This window comes from Stegodyphus dumicola, chromosome 10 (genome assembly GCF_044657685.1).
Source record: "Stegodyphus dumicola isolate Sdum_Otavi_A_Nest chromosome 10, ASM4465768v1".
NCBI classification, from domain to species: Eukaryota; Metazoa; Arthropoda; class Arachnida; order Araneae; family Eresidae; genus Stegodyphus; species Stegodyphus dumicola.
In genome coordinates this window covers 23,964,462-23,988,859 of record NC_140777.1, presented here as the reverse complement: position 1 = coordinate 23,988,859, position 24,398 = coordinate 23,964,462, and the positions used below count along the sequence as shown (strand labels likewise).

General features: G+C 33.8%; 1 protein-coding gene across 4 annotated transcripts in view; it reads right to left on the bottom strand.

Annotated features, from left to right (window-relative positions):
• The window catches only part of CASK (peripheral plasma membrane protein CASK), a 608,377-nt gene that overhangs the window by 144,158 nt on the left and 439,821 nt on the right, over positions 1 to 24,398 (bottom strand). The window contains exon 1 of one of the 4 annotated variants that reach the window (XM_035373321.2): positions 17,682 to 17,971. The exons of the other annotated variants lie outside the window; for them this stretch is intronic. Coding sequence (XP_035229212.1) covers positions 17,682 to 17,762 — 81 coding nt within the window. The 5' untranslated portion in view covers positions 17,763 to 17,971. Of the gene's footprint in view, positions 1 to 17,681; positions 17,972 to 24,398 lie in introns of those variants that run through there. 4 annotated transcript variants of the gene reach the window in all.

The window sequence follows — 24,398 nt, the reverse complement described above, 5'->3', positions numbered from 1 at the left end:
AGAGGATTAAAACCTCTGGCCTGGAAGGCAAAGTAGCAACTGCGTAACTTCTAAGGTAAGCGGCCTGCTTCGAACTCACGGCTTCCTCTCTTCTGCTTGGCAAAAAGGCCACACTTAAATACTTGGCGTTCGCCAGACAACTTTGCATAAACTCCTTCACGCTTATAATTCTGGCCGGAAGTAGAAAATAAGAAGTGATAGTAAAGATTTAAAATAAAATAAACGTTAGTAAAACTTAAGATCCTTACATACTTCCCGCCAGAGTTAATTAGTTTGAAACTGAGGTCTAAAACGACCTTGTTGAAAACTTTTAGCTCTAGAAACTAACGCGAGGCCAAACTTTTACAAACATAACTTAGCTAGAAACTAGAAAATTTTAAAAGAAAGAAATTTGTTACAATAGCAGCTCCCGGAATATACAACAATCTTTTTTCTTTTTCATCTGTACTGCATCAAAACAGGAGCTTTATTCAATTCTGGTTCCTTCCAGAGATCTGGAAGGAAAACTAGTTTAATGAAATGTTACAGAATGACATTGCAAATAACATATAGAATATACTTTTCTTAACATTCTTATTTCATTCATGACTATTTTAATTATCTCTCCCCGTGCTCTCTGACATGTGTTGTAAAAACACCAAACACGAATGTGTTTCTGTCTATGTGTTCAACACTTCCTCCTACAATCAAAACACTAACGTGTTAAAATTCAACATACGAGACCTCTTAACACACCCTAATTTCAACTCTAGACCCTGAGGTACTATTCTGAAAGTGGCTAACTCTAAAGTGTAGCGTCAGAGAGCCTAACTACATCATTCAACCTTTAACACATATTCACCATGATTTAATCTTTACAGTCACACGAATAACAAATTTTTTAACATTACTTTCACTTTTACCATATCACGTTATTTCTAAACATTCAAAATAACAGTTCACATGTATACAAGAACATATCAAGATGCCGTTAATTTTACACATTTGAAAACATACATTAGTAGTACATTGTTAACTTCTATTCTTTTCAAAGCAAGTGCCAATTCTTTCTACATTGAAATAATACTACATTTCAAAAAGTCTTTCAGACTAAAACTTCTTTCTTGTTAGAATGTTTTAAATAAAATTTATACAATAACTTTTTACAATATTTAAGTCTTTATACAACGCTATTATACATCAACTTTAGTTTTACGCGCGAGTAATTGAAAAACATAATAAGAAAATCGGTCACAACTCATTTCTCGCCCTTTTGGCGATAAAGGTAGACCTCGCATGAGGTAAAACTTCTTCAAATCTGCCACTTGCAGTAAGAATGAAAGATTAACTTAAGTTTGTAAAGTAACACAAAATTTTACTTATCTTTGTAATATTCAGACATCCTTTTCTGGGCCCAGTCTTTAAAGGTGCTGCAAACCGTAGCTTGGTTGATCCTCCTTCTTGTACGGGCTCGCCCTTCAGTGCTTTCCTCTGGAAGCTTCCGTTTTTCACCACTACGGCCACCCTTGAACATCTTCCTTCTGTCCTCTGCTTGTGGTCTTGGCCGTTTGAAGGCAGCTGGTCTTGGTGGAACCGGGAAACTTCTGTCGTGATCCTGCTTGGACCTCGTTGTTGGCCGTTCAAATTTTTCTTGTACTTTTTCCTCCGCCGCTGATGGCCCTTCCGCAGTTCGGCGACTTTTGCTGCGGAGAGTTCTGTCGGATGAGTCAATCTTCCGTTTCACAGCCGGGTTTAGTTGCCGTCCTTTCTCCCGGTCTTTTCCACATACGTCGTCCTTCTCCCTTCTTCATTCTGGGGGTGTTCGTGAACTCTGTTTTTTGGACGGTGGAACGACTTCTTTTTCTTTGTACCTTCAATTTTTCCGCGGGGCAATTTTCTTTTCACTTGCTTCTGTCTCTCATTGGCTTGCCCTTGTACTTGTCGTTTTCCCACCTCTGGAACTTGTACCTGCGGTGTCTGCCGTACCGGATCCTGCAAAAGATCTGAAAAGATTTGCATTTTATTACGGTCATAGAATGGTTTTATCTGGTCAATGTTTGCGGAACAGGTTTCGCCATTTCTTGCCTTTAATACTACAACAGCGTGAGTTATTTTTTCTATAACATATGGTCCTTCAAAGCGTGGGAAAAATTTGGCAGTTTTATCTTCTGGTGCTGAAGAAAGTGAATGCTTAATTTTTAGTACTTCATCCCCTACTTTATAAGTTACTCCCCGTCGTTTCAAATCATAATAGAGCTTCTGTTTTCTTTGTGCTACTTCCGTATTCTTCTTTGCTTCCTTAATTAGTTTTTCTATATCACCCATTTTAAATTCTGGGGCTCTTTGTTGCACATAAAATAATTTATCTAACGGTGTTATAATCTTTCTGCCTAGAAATAACTCAGCAGGAGTTTTGCCCGTTGTATCATGTTTTGCGGTCCTAAGGGCGAAAGCAAATTCATTGACATAGTTATCCCAGCTTTTATGAAAATTTTTAACATAACTACGGATAATTTTCACTATATTTCTGTTGACCCGTTCCGCTATATTTGATTGCGGCCGATACGGGACCATTTTTAAATGACGTATGCCCAGTTTTTGGCACATGTCTTCAAATATATTACTTACAAATTGAGGACCATTATCCGATATAACTTTTAGGGGCGCCCCGTATTTTAAAATATATTTATTTAAAATAGAATCGGTAACTAATTTCGCGGAGGCTCGTTTTAAGGGAACAATTTCGGTCCATTTACTAAAATGATCAACTATAACAAGGAGATAGCGACTTTTGTTTAACTGACTTTTTGGGAAAGGGCCCAATAAATCGATACCGATTATTTCATTTGGAAATTCGGATTTAATACTATTTAGAAACCCGGCCGGGCGGAAATTAATATAATTAACGGCTTGACATGTTGGGCAGGACTGGACATACGCCCTTGTTAACTTTTGCAGTTCAGGAAAGTAGACTGCCTCGCGTACGCGTTGAGTAGTTTTTCGAATACCAGCATGAGAAGCTAAAGGGCTGTCATGGAGCTCTTGCAGGATATTTAATCTAAGACTAGCTGGGATAACAGGTCGAAATTCGTTGTTGGAATTCGTAGTTTTTGTATAAAATAATAGACCATCTATTAGTTCGTAATGGGCCGCCCTATTTCTTATCGCCACAATATCTTGGTGGCTAAAATTTTCAGGATCCTTCAAATACTCATAAATACTTCCAAACTCAGGATCCTTACCCAGTTCGGTTATTACAGTTTCTCGGGAATTTATTGTACACGCTGTCAGCATTGCAACTTTTACGGTATTACCCTGTTCGTCTAATTTAATTCGTGACAGGGCATCTGCTACGATATTTTCCTTTCCGGGGGTATGCTTGATTACCAGATTATATTCTTGCAGCTTGAGTGCCCATCTTATTAACCTTGGGGATAAATTTTTTCCAGAGTACAATCTAGTTACCGCCGCATGATCAGAATATACTGTTATCGGCGCCTTTCCAAAATAGACTCGGAACTTTTGCACTGCTAACAGAACTGCAAGTGCCTCTCTCTCGGTCGCGGAATAGTTTCTTTGTGTTTGATTTAAAGTTCGGCTAAAAAATGCTACTGGCTGCTGATTTTGCGAAAGTACCGCTCCTACCGCATAATCCGAAGCATCCGCTGAAATTTCTAAATTTTCATCCTTTTCAGGAAATTTCAACACAGGGGCTTGCGTTAATGCTTGTTTTAATTTTTCGAAAGCACTATTGGCTTCGGCCGTCCACGAGAATCTTGCCTTTTTCCTTTTTAATTTTAACAATGGCTCAGCGATAGCCGCAAAATCTTTTATAAAGGACCTATAATATGAACAAAGTCCTAGAAAAGAAGAGAGCTTCTTTGCCGTGTTTGGAGTGGGATACTTTTGTACCGCGATTATTTTTGATTCATCTGTCTCGATCCCTTTTTGCGATATTTTGTAACCTAAATATTTTAATTCAGGGGCTGCAAATTTGCATTTTTCGACATTAACTTTTAGACCGGCCTCATTTAATAAAGAAAACACCTGTCTTAAATCCTGTACATGTTGGTCTAGATTATCACTAGTAATAATGATATCGTCTAAATAGATAAATGTGGACTTTCCGAGAACAGGTCTTAACACAATGTCCATGCATCGCTGAAATGTTGCTGGGGCGCCTGAAAGGCCAAACGGCATTCGCAAAAATGCATAAGTGCCAGACTTGGTTATAAAAGCAGTCTTAGGCACGTCCTCAGGCCTGATCCCTATTTGAAAATAACCATTCGTTAAGTCTAAAGTTGTCATAAATTTGGTTGATTTTATGTTCCTTAAAATTTCTTCTATAATCGGTAACGGATATACCGGATATTTCGTTATGGAATTTAATTTACGGTAATCAATAGCGAATCTCCACCTTTTTGGATGCTCCAAAGGATAATCATTATTTTTCTTACATAAAACCACCGGACTAGCATAACTACTTGAGATAGGCGTTACGATCTTTTTACGTAGCATATCGGTAATATGCCATTCTATAATTTTTTCCTTATTCTTATCATACCGGTATGGTTTTTGACGAACCGGCAATGCATCTCCGGTGTCAATACTATGGTTAGTAACCTGGGTAAATCCTGGAATATCACTAAATAAGGAAGCAAATTCACTTACCACTTGTCGGATTCTATCTTGCTCGTCATTAGGCAGGTGGTCGAGATTTACCCTTGGCGGTTCAACCTTTTCTACACGCACTGGCTTCATCGTCAGCTTAAGAGACGCTTCATTAAAATCCAGTGTAGCTTGTGCGTCTGAAAGAAAGTCTATTCCTAGTATTAAGTGTGCTTGCAAATTCTTTACTATAAAAAACATCACCTTTACTTGTTCGTCCTTGATACGGATGTACAAAGGTACTTTACCTACGCACTTACATTGTTCTCCTTGCGCCGCTAATACTGTTGTATTATCCGCATTATATATGCGGTATTTGCGAAAATACTTTCTAAAAAAGACTTCTGCCACACAGGAACACTGCGCGCCGGTATCCAGGAGTGCGGTGGCCGGGATATTATTTACCAAGACTTCAATCTTCGGAAGAGTTAAATTTTTCACCATTACTGTATTTAACTTGTAGGAAGAGGGGTTTTCGTGGCCTTCGGATTTCCGCACCCTCTCGTCAGCAGAAATCCGTTTTAGTTTAAATTATTTTTTCTTTCGGTGCTTTCCTTCTTTCTCCACTGGCCTTGAGACTTTTTTCCTGGGTTGCTATTGAACTGTCGACGTTCGCCGGCTGTTTTTGAATGCTCGGGTTTCCTTGCCCACTGATTCGCTTTTTCTCCGTAGCCATGTGCTTGAGTTTGCTGTAGTCTTGGCGTACCAAATTGGTTTCGCTGTTGATATTGGCGTCTTCTTTCGACGTCCGCCGTTCTTCTACTTTCAAACTGGATTGCTAGCTCAAATAATTTTTCCAGTGTAGTCGGATTTCTCAATTCAATAAAGTCTTGCACTTGGGGTAGTAACCTCGGCAAAATCACTTGAATTATTTCAGGATCCGGACGGTTTCCATACAAGAGCTTGAAAACGTGAATTTTTCTTAAAATAAACCTGGAGAGGTTTTCCATTCTTTGTTGATATATACTGAAAAGTTCTGTTTCTAATTTCGCACGATCCCTTACAACAGGGAAGGCTTTTAGTAGGGCAGTCTTGAAATTTTCGTAGGTATAGGTGGGACTTCCTGCTTGACCCAAGAGACTTCTGCCGATACATTTGAACCAGTTAAGCGCTTGGCCCCTCAAAGCGCTGGTAGCTAAGGTAACTTTTTGAAACTCGTGCACGGGGTAGAGCATGAAGTGGTCATCCAATTTTTCCAAAAAACTGGTTACCTGTGAGTTTCCATTAAACGTTGCTTCTGGTTTTATCGAAGCGCGCATGGTCTGGACAATATACCCAAATCCTTCCAGGGCGGCAGCTGGCATTTCTGGATTCTGAGCTGTTTCTGCAGGCAGCACAGGTTCTTCTTGAAACTCGGCCATAGTTATTCTTCGTCGGGCGCCACTATCAGGTTCAATGTTTCTTCTAACTTTCTTCGGAAACATACAATGACCTGACTAGAACAGAGAGCTTACTAAAGCTATGTTCACTAATTGTAGTAAGTGGACAGGATACAGACGAAGGGTATACAAAACCCTTTATTTTTTTCTTTATATACAATGACTTCCGTACTTCGGAATACAATGACCCTCCACTCGGGGTCTAACTTAAAAGATATCAAAATAAAACTAAACTCTAATTTAACTTTAGAATAAGATTGGCCTTATAATAACAGAAAGCGTATGTAGCACAGAGACTGTGAACACTACAATACGTTTAATTTATCAAGAGGATTAAAACCTCTGGCCTGGAAGGCAAAGTAGCAACTGCGTAACTTCTAAGGTAAGCGGCCTGCTTCGAACTCACGGCTTCCTCTCTTCTGCTTGGCAAAAAGGCCACACTTAAATACTTGGCGTTCGCCAGACAACTTTGCATAAACTCCTTCACGCTTATAATTCTGGCCGGAAGTAGAAAATAAGAAGTGATAGTAAAGATTTAAAATAAAATAAACGTTAGTAAAACTTAAGATCCTTACAGTATGACTTCGCCCAGTTCTCACTCCATTTTCACATCGTCATGAAACGTAAGCACTTAGCTATTTTACGAACTTAAAATAAATTTCGTGTTTCAATACATCGATTAAATACGAATTTATTTAACAAAGTGAGCTTAACACCTTTTCAACGGGATTTTTTCTAAAAAAATTTATGTTTAAAAATGGACAGTTTATTTTTCTTTGATTTTTTACACGTTAAACTTTTATCCTTGCGACTGCTTTTACAAAAAGAATTTTGGAAGAATGATAATATTTTGTATTTTTAAAACATTTTTTAAATGAAGCTTCCGAGTACACTTCTCACAACTCACATCTTTAAAAATGTGATTTTGGCAACAATTTTCCTTTCTTATTGCTGTCGATAGATTTTTTGATGAAATCTCATCATTTGGAATACATTCTTTTAGAAATATGGGTTAGGCAACAATTTTTCATCGTATTTCTTATGTCACTGTTTTTAAGAGATTGGCATATTTCATTGTCTTATATATATATATATATATGCATTTTTATTTATTTATTTATTTATTTATTTTTGATAAAGTTGCTCTGCAGAGTAAAATTCTGCGCGGAATTTTATGTTTTTTGAGTTGCTTTCATGTTATTTTTGCTTATTTCACTGTGTGTATATTGAAAACTTTTGCATGATTTTTTTTCTTCAACGGAAAGTTGGTTAACTTTTTTATTATGATAATTAATATTTGTATTGAGGGATATAGCTTATTTCATTGTAATTTTTTTCTCTTGAAAATATAAGATAAAATTTCATTAATTATGCTTTGCTTTTCAGAATTTTTTGTATTTTGCATTCTTTTATGTTATTTATTGCTCATTTGACTGTTCTTAAGCTATTGAAAAGTTTTGAGTGATTTTTTTAGGAAACAAAGTTCTTAACCTCCTTTATACCATTTGAGTACTTAGAGATTTTGCAAAGGGAAGTTGGTTAATTTATTTATTAGGTTAATTAATATTTGTATTAAGGGATATTGCTTATTTTATTGCAATTTTGTTATACGCAATAACTTTTTTTATGAAGTTGTTGTGCAGAGTAAAATTCTACGCAGTTTTTAAATTTAACGTTTGGTGTTACCTTTAGCCATTTTTTCGGTAAATTTAAAAGCCAGACGAAGGCTGGCAGCGAAGCTGCTAGTAAGATATAAGATAAAATTCCTAAAGTTCAGATAAAATTAATTACAAAGAGTCAAAAAAATTATATTTTCTTTTTAAACATTAATGAACTTGTGCTATAATAAAAGTTCTCTAATTAAGAAATATGAACACGTATAAAGAAATATCACTTTCACCAGGCTTAAATACTAAGTTAAGAAAATATCAATGTCTTGAAGCTGAAGCGTTAAGTTACTAAAACACGCAGAACGAACATTAAAATTCCCGTTTACTTCGGGCGAGAGGAGAAAGAAAAAAAGTTACGGAAAGAACTTTAGAGCATTCCATTTATTTCATTTTCCTCTGCGTGATTTTTGTTATTGCGTGACTGTGGTCCACGAACGGACGCATGAAAGCATAATACCGGGAAAACAAATTTATCCATGTGTGAACAAAATTGAACGGGAAAAACGATTTTGCTCGAAGTTAATGAAATTCTGCTTTAATTTTTTTTAAATGTAAAATGCAATCTGATCTTATTTTGCAACTCAAGATAAATTTTTTTGCATTTATTTATTCGCTATGTTAACTCCTTCGCAAGATTAAATTGGGTCCAAACTATACAAGCCAAGCTCCTATTATTTACAAGATATAATTTCTCAACATTGTTTTTAAAAATTTTTTACAAGTCTTTACTTTAAATATCGATAACATACTTTCAGTTACTCCCTATAACACATTGACTATCAAAATAATAACACATAGACTATCACAATACAAAATGAACAAGATTACCAGAGCATGAAACAACGGCTGACGTTAATTAAGTAAAAAACAAAAACTGTCTATAAATATTAAAAAAATGAAACCTTTTTATTAAAAAAAAATATGATAGAGCTGCTGGTCATCATAGTGCCTAGAAAATATGTCATTATAAGCTACTACGTCTGATAAAAGCATCTGCAGGAGGTGGAGTAGGACAACATTTTCAGATTTCAGCCTTAGCACCTTAAAGTTATAAGGTAGAGTCGTACCTTTTACAGTGCGGTGTATGTTACTAAAATTTTGAAATCGACATTATTTTAATTATGTAATGAGAAATGAACAAACATAAATAATATATACATAATGTAAATCAACAAAATATACACATTAAATCTAGGATTATATCGTATGAGTTGACAATATTTCCATACATCTTAATCTACGTTCTATAACATCAACAAATATACAGATATTATGGAAACGGTGCTGGCAGTTATCACACACGATGTTTGAATTATATAGCTACAAGCTTAACTTCCTAAAATATTGAGCCTATATTTGAAATGCCAGTTACAAGTTTTCTCAAAATAAGCCTATAAATGCTTTTTGAAAACTGTTTCAATCATTCGGGGCAGGAAGAGATAAATACAAAACGTAATAATTTTTAATGAACCTAGTTTAGCCAAATGCAGTATATGAAATTATAAATTACTAATGCCACCGCGGTTTTCGCTGATAAAAATATGGATCATTTTGAATTTAACTTGCTAAATTTAGATTTAATTAACTAAATTATACAAAGTATTACCCTAATTGGAAGTTTGTTCCTCTGTTGGGTTCGTATAATATCAGTTCCATGATTGTTATCGTTTAACATATTAAAATCCGCGTCTGTCCTTTAGGACCTGCTTTCGATTGAGCTAAATAAGATTGACATTTAATATGTTAAGGTCGAAGTGTTCAAAATTTAGACTCAAACACCGCAAACGCAAAAGAACATCATGTTTAATGCGGACTTAAAAAATCGTATTCTTGTCCCTTACGGTAGTAAAATAACGTAAGCAGAAAAATTTAGATATAGTCACATTTGCTGTCAAGTAAATCGCTGTTCATTAAGATTTTGGAAACGATTTTTTAAGATACTATTATTTCTAATCTAACACACTTAAACAATACAGCTTTCGCAGACTTACTAGAATGAACAAATGATATTTTTGTTTGTACTTTTTAAATATACAAAGTGTTAATTCCAGAAATCTAATTTTCTAAGATTTATATGATATTTGATCAGGTAAAGGCAGCCCCCAAAACATATTTATAAAAGCCTCACAGCAATGCGCTTCTTGCAATGATCTTTTTAACTTCTTTGTTGAAGTTTCTAGGATAATGCGACAGTTTTGTTTGCATCCGATCGCAGTCGTAAGCGGCAATATCACATTTCAAGTCATCATAGTAGTGCTTCAAAGGTACAATGAGTAGCAGTTAAGGAAAGCACTTAACACTTTCCGCAACTGCTGATCATGGGCTTGAAATAGCTTAGAACAGCTGCTTTGGAGAAGAAGAAGAACAAAGCTGGACAAAATACACAACCGCCTTTTTAATACCTTTTCATTTGTTCATTTTGCAACATTTTTTAAAGCTTCTCATTCACCCACAAAGCATTTCTTTCATTATTTTCGGACGTTCGGTATGAGTCATACGCAAAATAAAGAGAACTCAAAACTTATTTTGTAGGTATTTTTAGAAAAATAAATTAAACTGAAAACGCAAGTTTTCAGTTTAATTTATTTTGATTGTCAGTAAAATTTATAAGCTGCTTCAGTTTTAATAAGAGAAAAATCTCGAACAATAAGTGACTAAGTGAACAATAAGTGGTGAATAGTAAGACCTTAAATTAGTTTACTTGCGCCTGAATCTGAGTGGATTCGGTTACTAGAAATATGAAAACGCACTTTAGGGCTACCTGTCTGTGGGAAAAATTGCTTTCGTGAAGGATATTTGTAAGTAAATGACCCATTTTTTTCTATTAGACACGCGAGAAACCTCCTCATGAAACTAGTCTTTTCAGCTGTCGGTAATAGAACTCCATCTATTAACAAGCGTTTCGCCACTGTAATTGCCGGCTACATTTCGGCTGCACTTGAACAGGACAGCCTATAACATAACTCCCAAGTAGCACTTCCTAACATGCACTTAGGTAATCTTTTGAATGAAAGTATTGTGAATGGCCTGTCTCCAGTCTACCGACAATTCACCATCTCATTCTGCCATCCATACCTTTCGTGGCTACTTAATTTTACAGGATACCTTATAAAATTTACCTAACTCTTAGAAACACGGCCAGCTCCACAAACCAGCACGTGTACGCTTACGTATTCGACTCTGAATATCTGTATAATTCTTCGACGGCATAATTAGTACCTTTGCTTTAAAAGGTTTCATGAAACTAGACATAATTTGCTAGCTCACTTAATTTTGCACACGACTGTATTTTCGTAAAATATAAATAGTTTTAGAAATAAATATATTACCCTTTAAAGAAGTTTTGAAAATATCATATTTTAAAAGTTCACGCAGCTTTAATTCAGATTAATTCTCTAAAGGGGAAAAAACATTGGAAATTCGTCTCAAAAGTTTAGAATTTTAACTGTTCTGGCAGTTTGCTGTATTGACAAACTACATTAAGCACAATTAGTATTAGGAATTTCTTCTATAAAATAAATCTTAAAACGTACTTTTCTATAGATAACCAGTCGTACCCCATAAGCTTTTGAAATTCTATTAGACTTACTACTAACCATTACTCGGGCATATTTAGATGGATTTAATATTGCAAAATGTTTAACTCTTTTTTCTTTAAAATGTTTCAGGCAATTATAACTGATTTTGTTATGTAAAAAGACCTTTTTATGAATTCGCATTTAGCTAACACGGAAGGAGAAGGAGGTGAATACAGTTCGGTTTCAAGATAGAATACGTTTCCTAAATTTAGTATTCCTGAAATTCTTGCATAATAGTTAATGAAACGGTACTTTGGTATTAGATAGAAGAAACAACCGATTTAAATTCGATTGAGAGCTAAATGTTCATAAGAGTTTAAATCTAATACTCTGGTTTAAATTAGCCGTCAAAAATATTCCCAAACAATAGCAAGAAAACTAGAACGTTCTTAATAGTCTTTTTACTGAGAATTTTTTCAAGATGTGTGATGACATAGAAGTCATCAAAAGTAAGTATTTCTTGAATTCGTATTTTTCTTTTAAATTGCTACTTAGCTTTTCCCTTTTGTCTCACTTCTAATTTAACTCACTCGAAAATCATGCAGATTTAGTTAATATGAATGAGCTCATCAGAAGACAGCAGTTGGAAATAAGTTTGATAACCTGGCAGTTCTCTAGATAACATAGCATCTACCAAGGTAAGTAGTTATACAAGATTAAGTTCTTCCTAACGCTCGACTTCAGAGGCGTCACTTGACTTATAGAAGTGAGAGAAGCGAAGGCACATTTACATATAATTACCCAATAAGTAGTATTGGTAAGTACTTGCTTTGAAGCAGACTATGAGTTAGTAACGATATACGCCCAAAAATTTCTGGAATTTTGGAAAAATTTCTGGGGAGCAAATCTTGCAGTACAGTAATCATGGTACCTACCAGGAAGCTGATCTAGACTTTGCCCGAGAAACTATAGGATAATTTGCATCACATGAAGTATGATAAATGCTTTATTAATAACAACAGCACAATCCGTAAGTTCTTGAGTTAAAACTCTCTTTGGCTAAAGTACCCACACACTCCGAAGATTTCTTGATTGTCCTATTTTGTACATCTTTTGGATCACTGCTAGCAGTATTATATTTTGAACAGTAAATTATCTTTGATTACGCTACGAGTGGCAACTAAAAATAAAAAATTCACTTCAAGATTATTTATCTTGAGTTATTCAATAAGTTTTGATTGTTAAGCTTCTGTGAAGATAATAAATCGCCATCGACGCTGAATCAAACTAGAACTAGATAAAAGTTGAAAAGAAAAAGACTTTAATTATATAACATTAAATGATATTTAGTATCTGCTGATACTAAAAAAAAATCACGCATCGGTTACTCAAAAATTAAATTTGACAATTCCGTTAAACATTAATGTATTAAATTCTCATTAAAACATAATTCTTACAACTTAGCAAAAACTGGTAATGCTAGGTTCAAAACAAAATACAATTTTTTTTTAGCTTGAAATGCAGCAGAAGGAAAAATTCCGAGTTATTCCTGATTTTCAAAAATGACTCATTACACAGCTGACAGAAGTCAAAACGGCAATCTAGAAAAAGAAAAGAGATGACGGCGGGGAGAGAAAATAAAGAAGAAACTAATAATTTAAGAAACGAAGGCTTAAAGATAAAAGAAATCTCATTCTTTAACGGAGTAAGAAGGCAATTTCTAAGCCGGTGAGCAAAAGGGGATATTGTTTTAAAAATTAATGGGTTTTGGAAGTTAATAACCCAGAAATAAAATTCTCAGCGGAGAAGAAGGCTAAAACACCATTAATTTAGCGCAAGATAAACAGAAAAAAAAAATACTCAATTTGACAGTTATAAATGTCGTTGTTTTAAATGCTCGCCACAAAACAAATACAATCTGGCGCAGTTGCTTTTTTGATAATTTTTGGCACGGCTTACGTTTTGTGGAAGTCTTTAAAATTTTCTAAGCAAGCATTTATATTATGATTTATTACTATTGCTTGAGGGCAATTTTACGCACTCATAGAAAGTTCAGTAATGGTCATACGTACTGAAAAGTGCTTTTATTATTAAGTTTCTCTCTAAACAGAACAAAACATGGCCTCCTCTCTCCAAATTTAAGCTAGTAAGTAGACAGTAAGTATACTAGTTACAACAATAGTTCCTTAAAGTTACTAATATTTGTTAGAGGCATTTTATTTATAATTATCGGGTGTTGCATATGAAATAGCTTTTAAATGACATCAGGATTCTACAGGTTGCGGAAGAAAGTAAGCACTGAGGTTTATTCCCATTCTTTATATCATGCGATAATGTCACGAGTGGGGTCAAGCAACTGTAATTCTTGTTTCCTTCAATGAGCATTAAATATAGAATATTTTTAACACGAATTCAGTCATGGATTCTAACCCATTAATTTTCTTATACTTTTCAAGTTCGGAATGGAAAATTCTTCAGCGGCACCAGTAAAAAATTATCGTTAAAGTTTCGATAAAAGAGCAATTAATAAGAGATATGCTCGTTGTGTTGGTTTGCAAAATTTTACTCTGGAGATCGGAGGCTACAAAACGAACTCCATAACCATCATTCTTCCTCCACTGATTAGAATGGATTAAAGGATTAAATTAAATCAGATTCCCAATAAACAACTTTACAAGACATGACACTCAATGGACACTTCTTCAACTTTTCACGGTTATTGGCAATAATAAGGAAAGTAAGGAAGAACAACAAGTGGATCCTTCACGAACTCGTTGATGAAACAAAACACGGCGTTTAAAAGTGCACTCTTTTTTCTTAAATAAAGAACGATTCCTGCAACTTATTATGACTACAGATGTAAAGCGGGTATTCTAGGACAATAATACTCGTCTGTTGCAGTCGAAGAAAAAGACGTGTCAGGAGAAGACTTCGAAATTATCTTTGCTTCCAAAGAAGACGTTTATTGTACAATGGCTTCTCTTGGTGTTACTTATTCCACAAGCTCCAATAAATGTAGCTCGATACTAAACATATCTGCGGCAAACCGCAGGACAAACTTTGCCTTAATCAATCAGCACTATGAATATGACTGTTCGATTTTGCACATGTTTCGTATCACTGCGAGCAGCACCGTATTTTGAATAAAAAATTATTTTTTATTGCGCTACCAATGGTAATTAGTTAAAAATAAAAACTTTACTTCTAAATTTGTGTGTGTTATTTAATAAATCTGTGCAGTTGTGTCAGGATAAAGCCCAAAGACATATGACAGAATCAACTATATAGCAAATGTAAAACTGGACGCGAAATTTCGGCTTACTCTCTATACTTTCTTGATATTTTCCGAACAGATTATTCTCCGATAATTGAGCCATTTTTTATCCATTAAATGCTTTGCCAACAACGAAATTTAAAGGGCAGCAGAGAACTTTGTTTAACTTCTAGAGGGACTGATATTTACAAAGATGTTATAAACGTTCTTCTCAGCGGACTATGCTCCTGGCAATTACTTTGATTAGATTCCTTTCTTTTATTTTCTTGTTTTTCAATCGTCATTAAAATAAGCATTTCGATACAATATTTACAATATTTTTCATCTATTATTTTACTACGGCATGATACAAAGAATTTATTTAAAAAAGAAAAGATGAAGAATTTTTCTTCCTGAACTTCAAAAGAGACGACATTAGAAAGAATTTGAAGGACATAAGTTTTAACTGCGTGGGTCTTCTTACAAGCAGAATATTTTTTCCAGCAAATATCCTGGCACCGCTTTTAAAGATTTGCGGTAAGCGACAGGACGCAAAGTGCATAGTATAGAAATTCTAGAATATTTTAAAATGTTCACTATAAACGTATTACTTGCAGACATAATCATAAACACAAACCATCTATATCTATAAATAGTTAAAAACTACAAGGCTGAGAATTGTACAACATATACTTCAAACTGCAGAGATTAGGGCTAAAAGACTGCTTTAGCAAACTTTTCCATGTATATTTTTGTTGTATATGTATTCTATGTGGATTTTATCCTAACATGGAGCTATTATCTAGATGCTGACACGTTTCACAGTATCTTTTAGTTGTAGTGTGCAGTACGCATGTATGGATTTTTATAGTTTTCTTGTATAGATTAGTTTCCGTTCTAGTAATTTTAGGCAGGTAAAATTAAAAACTACGTCTGAAAACGTACTACGTACGTTTGAGAAACGTTTGAGAAAACGTACGTTTGAGAAACGTACTACGTACGTACTCAAAACGTTCTACATACTTAGTCTCAAAACGAAGATCAAATTCTGTCGGCTTAAAGTTATTTTTACACAGGGTGAATAAAGAATGAAGCTTTTACACGCCAGAAAACTATTCTCTTTACCGCTTCCTAAATCATACTTCCATTTTAATTCCTAAATTCCGCTAAATTCCCTTCTCCTCTCCTTCCGCGAAAATAATAATGCATATAAAGAATTTTGAAATGTGCAATATATGAAGTTTCATAATCTTATGGTACGCAGTTTAATAAAGATACTAAATCTACTAACGCTTATTCCAAAATACAATTGCATTAAATAGTTCGATTGAGTTCAAGAAAGTGTTACAAGCGTCTTTGCATCTTCAACAAGTGACATTCTTCAGAGATTTCGCCACCTATACAACAGAGGAAACAGTTTAAACACAAAATGCTCTCCACTGAATATATATTAAGGAGATTAATAATATGTGGGCTGCCATTTGCATATAAAAATTATTAGAAACAATTTAATATAAGTACGCATCTATTTTAAAATGATTGCCTTATGCTATTTATATAAAAGTATAAATGAATTCTTTTCCAGGAGAAGAATGCATGGAATTCTTAATCCTTGTTTGCCAGAATCACAAACAACCGCCTGGACAAAATTTCAAGCAGCATGGGAACAGGATAGAAATACATTTGGCTCACCCTCACAAAGCTGGTGGCAGATAATGATCGAAATTTTGACTTTGCTGGGAAAGTTGGAATTCCGCTAGCGTCTAAATGATATGCAAATTCGGGAGGGAGAACATTCATAAATACTAGTCTCCCACTCAGAGAGCTTTGTTGCTGAGGGTTTTGGACCATTTCCAGCGAATACGGACAATACTACTACGACGGAAAAGGAAACGAGTTGAGACGTTCGTATCCTGTTCTCAGAAAAAGTTGAAAAAATTACGGTAGTGTGCAAGTTATTCAAATCGTATTTTGTATTTCGTTTCTAAGTAGGTTAATTGCAAATCATGATACTGATCTTTTCAACGCATTTTCATGAAATATTTAAGAAGCAATGGCACACGCAAGGTGCCACACGATCTCACATTCAAGGGTGATTAAACTAGGAAACTGACATAAATTTTCACGATAGTCGATGATTTAAACTTTCTTTGACTCCTCTTCTCCAAAAAGAAGGGAGCAGCTTGCTTTCTTTACGATGTGTCTCATGTAGAACGATAATCCTCAGTTCATTTTGGCAATGGATTCAATAGAAGCTGTAGTGAAAGAAAGCTGAAATTCGGAAATTATTATAAATAAACAAAGTAAATGAGAAAGTTTCTCTTCTACTAACAACTGTACCTCAGCCGTTTAAATTCCATGCAAACTTTAAACAAATATAGAAATTCTGCATTTCCTACCTATTTCGGCGTCTTTAAGAGAGTTTAGGTACTTTGTAGATTCATGAGCAGCAGTACAAAACTGAAGATAATAAATAAGATTGCAATTTGGGATACTCATCAATCGTAAATCCATTAAATAAGACTCATTCATTTCTATAATTCAAATTTAAATAAAATACATTTTATTACCTACACACAACCGCAGGATATTAAATTCATGTTTTCACATATATAAAAAATATCTGATGTGGAAACCACATGACTTCCTTGTATGGCCTATTAAATTATACCCACTTTTTACTGCATTTCATTTACACTCATTTCCTCGAATTTCATTACACATATATTTCTCATTTAATAAATTCGGTTCTCACTTCGTGGCAAGGTAAAAAGACTTAAAAACTCAAAACATCTTCATTAAGAATTGAAAAATATAGAAAAACATAAAACATCAAATACAGTTAAAAATAAATTTTTACAATTAAAATTAGAGTTCCTTCGCAAAAACAAGCAATTCAGATAGCAGGCAAGAAGACAGATTTTTCGGTGCACAAAACTGAAAGTTTACTTTTGGCCCCACTCGGCGGAAAGACGCTGAAGACGCAAAAACTGACTTAATTCACTATTCTACTAAGAGTTTTAAGTGTAAATAAGTGGCGGCCTCGTTAGACTTAAACTTTTAAATTGTCGATAACTCTACAACTATTGCATGCATATTAACTAAAGACATAAAAACCTTAACTGGAACATAAGAAAAGCATAACTTAATTACTTTTAAAGAAAAAAATGCATAGTTTACCAACATATAAGAATAAAAAAAAAGCTGAGCTTACCGAGCCAGGTAACAGAGTAGGTGTATATATGTAATAATAACAAAGAAAAGATGGAGCAGCGTCGATGCGTAATAAATACATAGGATAAATCGTTGATCCATATTGAAGAGGAAGAACCCTGATTGCGCAGCATGCTAATGTGTTGACTTCGTAAGATCTAAAAAACTTGGCAGTCGAGACTGTTTTAATTCCATTTTTATTTGCAACTGATATTTGTAGCCACAGTTCGCTTGACACTGTGGTCGTGCCTATTCAAGAACATTTACATTTTTTATATTATTTCAATAGGAAGCGAGCCCAGCGAAATTGCGCACAAGCACTGCAGAGACAGAAGCTAAAGTGCGTAGTTAGTGGAAGCACACGAAGAGAAAAGTTTTGGTTTAAGTTTCAGTTCCCGATTATTACGTCATCACCACTGCGCAGGCCATGAATAATGGAATAATCTAGAAATGACGCAATGCACAGAAGTTATTATGATTTTTAAAACAGAGAGGGAGAACTAAAGGGTTACCCGTTAATTTAAATTATAATTTTGGTTTATATATTTTTTATCTTAATTGAAACAGAAATTGTAAAGCTAACAAGTAATGAGACGTAAGACCTATTTGGTCTTAAAAATTTTTTTGCGCATAATGCTGCAAAAATATATGAAAGAATAGTAGGTAGAAACATTGCAGCGATCTTGTAAAAAGTTACCAGGAGCTGTAGCTCTACGAAATAGTTCAACGCTGTATTACTAAAATATTAACAAAGAAGAAGTTAAAAAAATATTAATCTGGAAAAAACTGGAAAAAAACTGCTTACACGCGAAAAAAACTGTTAAAAATCAATGTTGGAAGACATGCGAATGCACGAAAAAACTAATCTGACCGTCGTGATATGTGAAAAGTTAATACACATAAAAACATTTTTTATCTTAATTATATATATGCGCTTGGTGCGGCCGATTGCAAGTAAAAAGAGAGGTGCACAACTACATGTTATAGCTGTCCCATATACGTCACATATACATGGGTACAGACGTCAAGAAAAAGAATCTCTTCTGAATCCATTTCACAATTTCATTTTGGAACAAAAGATTCCTTTATTTTGCCCCTACGTACAGATGTTATGCTAAAACATCTTCCAAATGTATTCGAGAGCAGTCAAAATATGATATCCAAAATTTTCGTGATTACAATCCTTTACTGTACAAGGAAGTAAAAAGATTTGAAAAACTATTTGTTTAATGAGAAATTAAAGCTTCACCTATTGTAATAACTGACGATTAAATACAATCCGTTTTGATGCTAACAAAGAAACGGTAGTTGTAAACTGCATATAAATGAATAAATAAATTCACTAAAAAATAAAAAAATTATTTTAGCTTTCATAATAATCTTCGTATATGCGACTAAAAATGAAATCAGGAAGCCGCTAACAATGGCGAATTTTAAATGAAAATTATTCAACAAACTGACGGGAATGGAATGTTATCATTCTCACGTGTCTCAATTATCAATTCTGAATTCTTCAATTATCAATTCTTCAATTCCCAGAAATTCGATTAATATCGGAATACAATTCATATGCGGAAATCACATGATTTTATACTACTAAGAACATTACAATAACTGAAAATAATTTTTAATGCATTTAACTAAAGAAGTTTTTTTTATATATTTTATATTACGCAATTCGAAGAAAGCGGTGCCATTTACACGAGAAGAACACGCAGTGGGAAAGACGAAGATTACTAATAACTAAATATTTTGATGTGAGGACTAAAACTATGGGCAGAACATAAATTTGAAATTTTATTGCGTCATTTATATTATGTTTCTATTTTGAGAAAAACACATACAAGAATAATCGAATTTTTAAATTGTTTAAAGACACATTTTTGTCTCGAAAATTCGCTTGGGAAAAAAGTTGTAATTTTACAATAAATGACTTAGCTTTTTTTCACTGCTATTGCACATGATACTGAAATGCTTAGGAGTAAATCTTATTAGTAAGTTTGTTATCTCTAGCCTGACTGAAATGAAACTATCTTTATATCTCTAGCCTGACTGAAATGAAACTATCTTTATTTCGTTTATTAAGAATATCTCTAATTAACTTCAAGAACCAAACTTTCAAATCAAAAGCTGCTACTTTTCTCAATTTATACAAACAATACAAATATACACACCCAACACATGAAAAACAAAATTCTTCACGTAACAAAGAACCAGTGGCGAAAAAAATGGATTTTCTACTTTGGTTCGTATTCTGGCTAACAGGCTGGCTACAAGGATCAGTTCGTTTGTCCCATCTATAATATAAATACCAGCCAATTCCCTCGGCAGATTCTTTCATGAAAGGCAACTCTCACCATAGACAGATGCCCTCGAATGTTTCACCGTAATACAGCGAATTAAATAAAACCTTTTTTCTAGCATTTAATAGGCTTTTTTGGAGGGAGGGAGAGTGAAATAAAATTTTTATTATATCCTTTAGCGACAACTCTATTAATGAACCGAAACATTTCGCGTTAATTCAAAATCAAAGTTACTAATCACAGAAACATTTTAAAGCATAATTAGTCAATGGGATGATAAGGTGAACTCTCGTGGATAAGTGATTATACTCATCTTTAGTATTTGTTCCATGATAAGGGACAAAATCGCCTTTCAAATCTGTCTTTCTTATGCACTTTAGTATGTCGTAAGATTCACTTTATCGTAAAGTACGATTTCACGACTAAAGGAATCAGTAAAGAAAGAATCAAAAAGCATTAACTTATTATTTTTCAATATCTAGTTTTAATGTCAACGAAGAGAACAGTTCATCTCATCAGGACAAGCCGCCTGTCTATAAACAAATGAATGGCCATTACACAGTCGTGAGAAGTTTCAGGATCACTTCGCGAAGAATTCTAAGGCTTGCGGAATAAATTCTACTGCATATCTCTGGGATGTTATTGCGCAGAACATCAGTTCCATGAATATGAGCCCATTATTAGGAACAGCTGTGGGTAATTTTGCACCAGGCCGTGCCTCGTAATTATGCTGGTAACCCTTCAGGGTATCATTCGAGGGAAAGACAAACCGATATACTATTTAGGAGATATTTTTAATAATCTGGTTATTTAATATACTGCTTAGAATCAGATCATAACTACTAAAACTAATTAGGTCCTATCAGGAACTGAGCTTGTCTTCATCGGATGACATATTATTGGTTTAAGTAAGTTCCACTACCAAATAGACTACATCCCTCTTGCAAAACAACAGTCTTTCCTGAACGACTAGAGTTACGTGGCGAGTAAAAATGAAATTAATTTACCAAAGAAAAAAAAGGCAGCGAAAGATTTATATATGATCAAGTTAAATTTCACACCTTTAATTAGATGCAAATAAACTGGAAACAGCTTTATATCCAATAAACGGAATACTAAAACAAATAAATCTAGATTACTACAAACCATAAAGGACAGTGACTGCTTTTTCGCTTCTGAGAACTCATCTGATTCAACTCTTCTCAAGAAAAATCAACTGATTCAAGTCTCCAATTACAGTATGAAAAGAGCTGCATCAGAATGTCATTTAAATCAGCATCTATGCTCATAGTTCAAATAGTTTCAGTAATGACGATGTTAAAAACAAAATATTGGTTTATAAATTATTTTACAAAGTAAAAGTGTCTGAAACAACCACAGCTGTTTACAAAATAAACGCGCTTTACACAATCACACACATAACATTTAGCACTTCCTGTGTTCCAGGATTGACTAAGCATCCGAGAAAATTATGACGGATGCATAACTAATTAAAGCAGATTAATTATTTTGCATGCCTTTATAAGGTTTTTTTCAGAGGTTTCTATTAGGAGGGTCATTCATTACCAGTTTTCTGGAATAGCAATAATCATCTTAACAATACAGAAGCTTGTTCAACAGCGTTATGGAAATAATATTATATAAGACTGTAAAAACGACTTCATTTTAAATACTCACTTTTACTGAGGTTATTTCAGTCATAACTCTTCCGCTCCAAAACTTGCAGATTTTATTTTCTAAGGTACTTAAATGCGACGTACATACATGTATTAATGTCTTTGGGAGACAGTTCTGGTCTATGGCTGGGAATACACAATCTGAGAAGTTGATAATTTTCTCTCACCCTTGGGAAAGAGTCTTAAGTTCTCATCTTTTGAATTTTGATTAAATTGTTTTAGCTAAAGAGTTCTCTTTAAATTACTTTTTCAGTTTTGGCTTCCGCAAGAAGTATTTACTAATTTCTAAATTTTCTAATGTAAATTACAAACTAGTATTATCCGAATAAACATTTCATTTCACTATAAAGTTATATTACATACATTAAATTATATTATATATATATATATATTAAGTTATATTATTATATTTATCTATTATTATATTATATCAGTATTCATTACTAAGTGTTTATTTTACTAATAAAAGTGAACATATTATAGGAGAAGATGAAAACTGCTCAGGAATCTACAAGATGAAAGTCTTAGTAAAACTAAACGGTTAACTGGAATTCTATCAGATTGTAGAGACATTAGGTTATTTCAGAGCACGAGAGATGAAAACTGAGCAATGCCCTCGCCGGGACTCGGACCACGGATCTCTCGAATTCGCGTCGAGCACCTTACATACTCTACATTCAAAATTTGCTCTTAGAAAATAACAAAATTTTAATTTTGAAAAGAAATACCACTGATTGTGAATTCATACTGACATCCTTTTGCAAAGAAATTCCTTACAAAAATTTTAATTAAATTAAATATATAATAAATTATGTGTCAAGCTTAGAATAGTAATATTACGAAAAAAATGAAACAGATGTCCAAAATGTGTAACAAAAAAAGTCCTAAGCACCCGTTTAGAATAAAACAGAAATAGTCGACAGCCATGTTGCTAGTTCACTGGAATGAATCCTGTTTAGAAAACTTTACCTTAGACTGAAAATAAAACTCTTCTAAAACTCTTCTGAAGATATTAAACACGACAAGTACTCTTCTACGGATTTTAGAATGAAAATGCATCGAGTAAAAGCTCTTAAAGCCTTCTTTCATTATAAAATGGGACTTGATAATACACAGTTTACGGACAAAATTTAAATTACATAGAGCAACAAAGTTAAAAATTCAAACACCCCACGCATAGGATGGCTAGTCATTTATAATATTATATATATGTGTAGGTGTATATATAAAATTCAGGGCCTCCCAAGCGAAAATTATTATGCTCTTTATAGAAAAACTTTGATTTCAAATATTTGCATAAAGTTTATTAAAATTATTTTATTAATTGTAGAACAATCAAATGGTATCTGATTTCCGCGCTGTGAAAGTTTCATAAAAATACTCTTCTATTAACAGATGAATGATTAAATAAAATATGCGCATAAACACAAAAATATTTTATATTTAATAATGTGAAATAACCACGATTCTTAGGATACCTGGAAGATATTTTATGGGTATATACGTATTTGCTACGAGTATTAGAATATATATATATATATATATATATATATATTTAACTGTAAAATTGTTTAGAAAAATTACTAGTTAATCAGAAAGCACTTGTTTAATTATATGACACGGAAATTTCTCATAAAGGATTCTGGGTTGGTTTGGTTTGGTTTATTTAGTTACGGCAAAACACACTAGGGCTATCTGCCTAAGGGAAGGAATGCCTTCGTGGAGGACTTCTAAGGAAAGCTGGCTCGTAGACACGTTATACATGGGGAAAACCACGAAAACGCCCATGCAGCCAGCCCGTTCGCGGTAAAGGACTCTGGGTAAAAGTATCTAAAGTATCTACCCTGTTCCTTATACTTATTTTATAAGAAGGGATAGACTAGATCAGGGGTTCTCAACCTTTTTTTGCCACAGGCATCACTTTCACTATTGCTAGACGATCACTCTCATTCCATCCTTTCCAAAACTCGAAAATTGCATACACATTTGTTTAAATTTAGATTATTTTTTAAACGTGCCTTATAAATTGAACAAGAAAAAATAGCAAAACTTGAATAAAAGTAGTTTCTAATATTCATAAATTGAAACTAAATTCTTAATAGTTAAATAAAAGCCTGACTCATTCCCTCCCTGAAACTTTTCTCTCTGGTCCCTTCTTAGACTCCCCCCCCCCTCAGATACAGAGTGCTTGAGGACCCTTGATTAAGAATACTACAATGAAGTACCGCTTCTGCGCCCAGGTTGTAGTTCGACCTAGGTTTGAACGGAAGAGAACGGGCTGATGGCATGGTTGGCTCTCGTGTTTTTCCCGTTTGGTAGCGTGAATATTACTAGTTTTCCTTAGAAAGTCTTACACAATTGCATCCTTTTCCTTAGGCAAACAGCCCTCGTGTACTTTGTCATATTTAATTAAACTAACGTAACGTTTCTTTTATATAAGATTCTCCTTTAAAAATCAGTTTCCTACGATGTTCCTTATTTGTAAATGGGTTTAAAAATAATACGCTGCTTCTAATAATATGTTAATAATTTCATTAATCAGAGACTTTCAATAAACTGCTGGCTCGTATAACCGAATAACCGACCGTAAAACCGAGTAACGTCAAATCTTTCATTTTTGTGCATTCATTCTTTATTATTATTTTCTTTTCGGTTTCTTAGAAACTAGGTGCAATAATCAAAATTTTTAACTTAAATTTAAAAATACCTGTCAACCTTATTTGGCAATGGTTACTTACT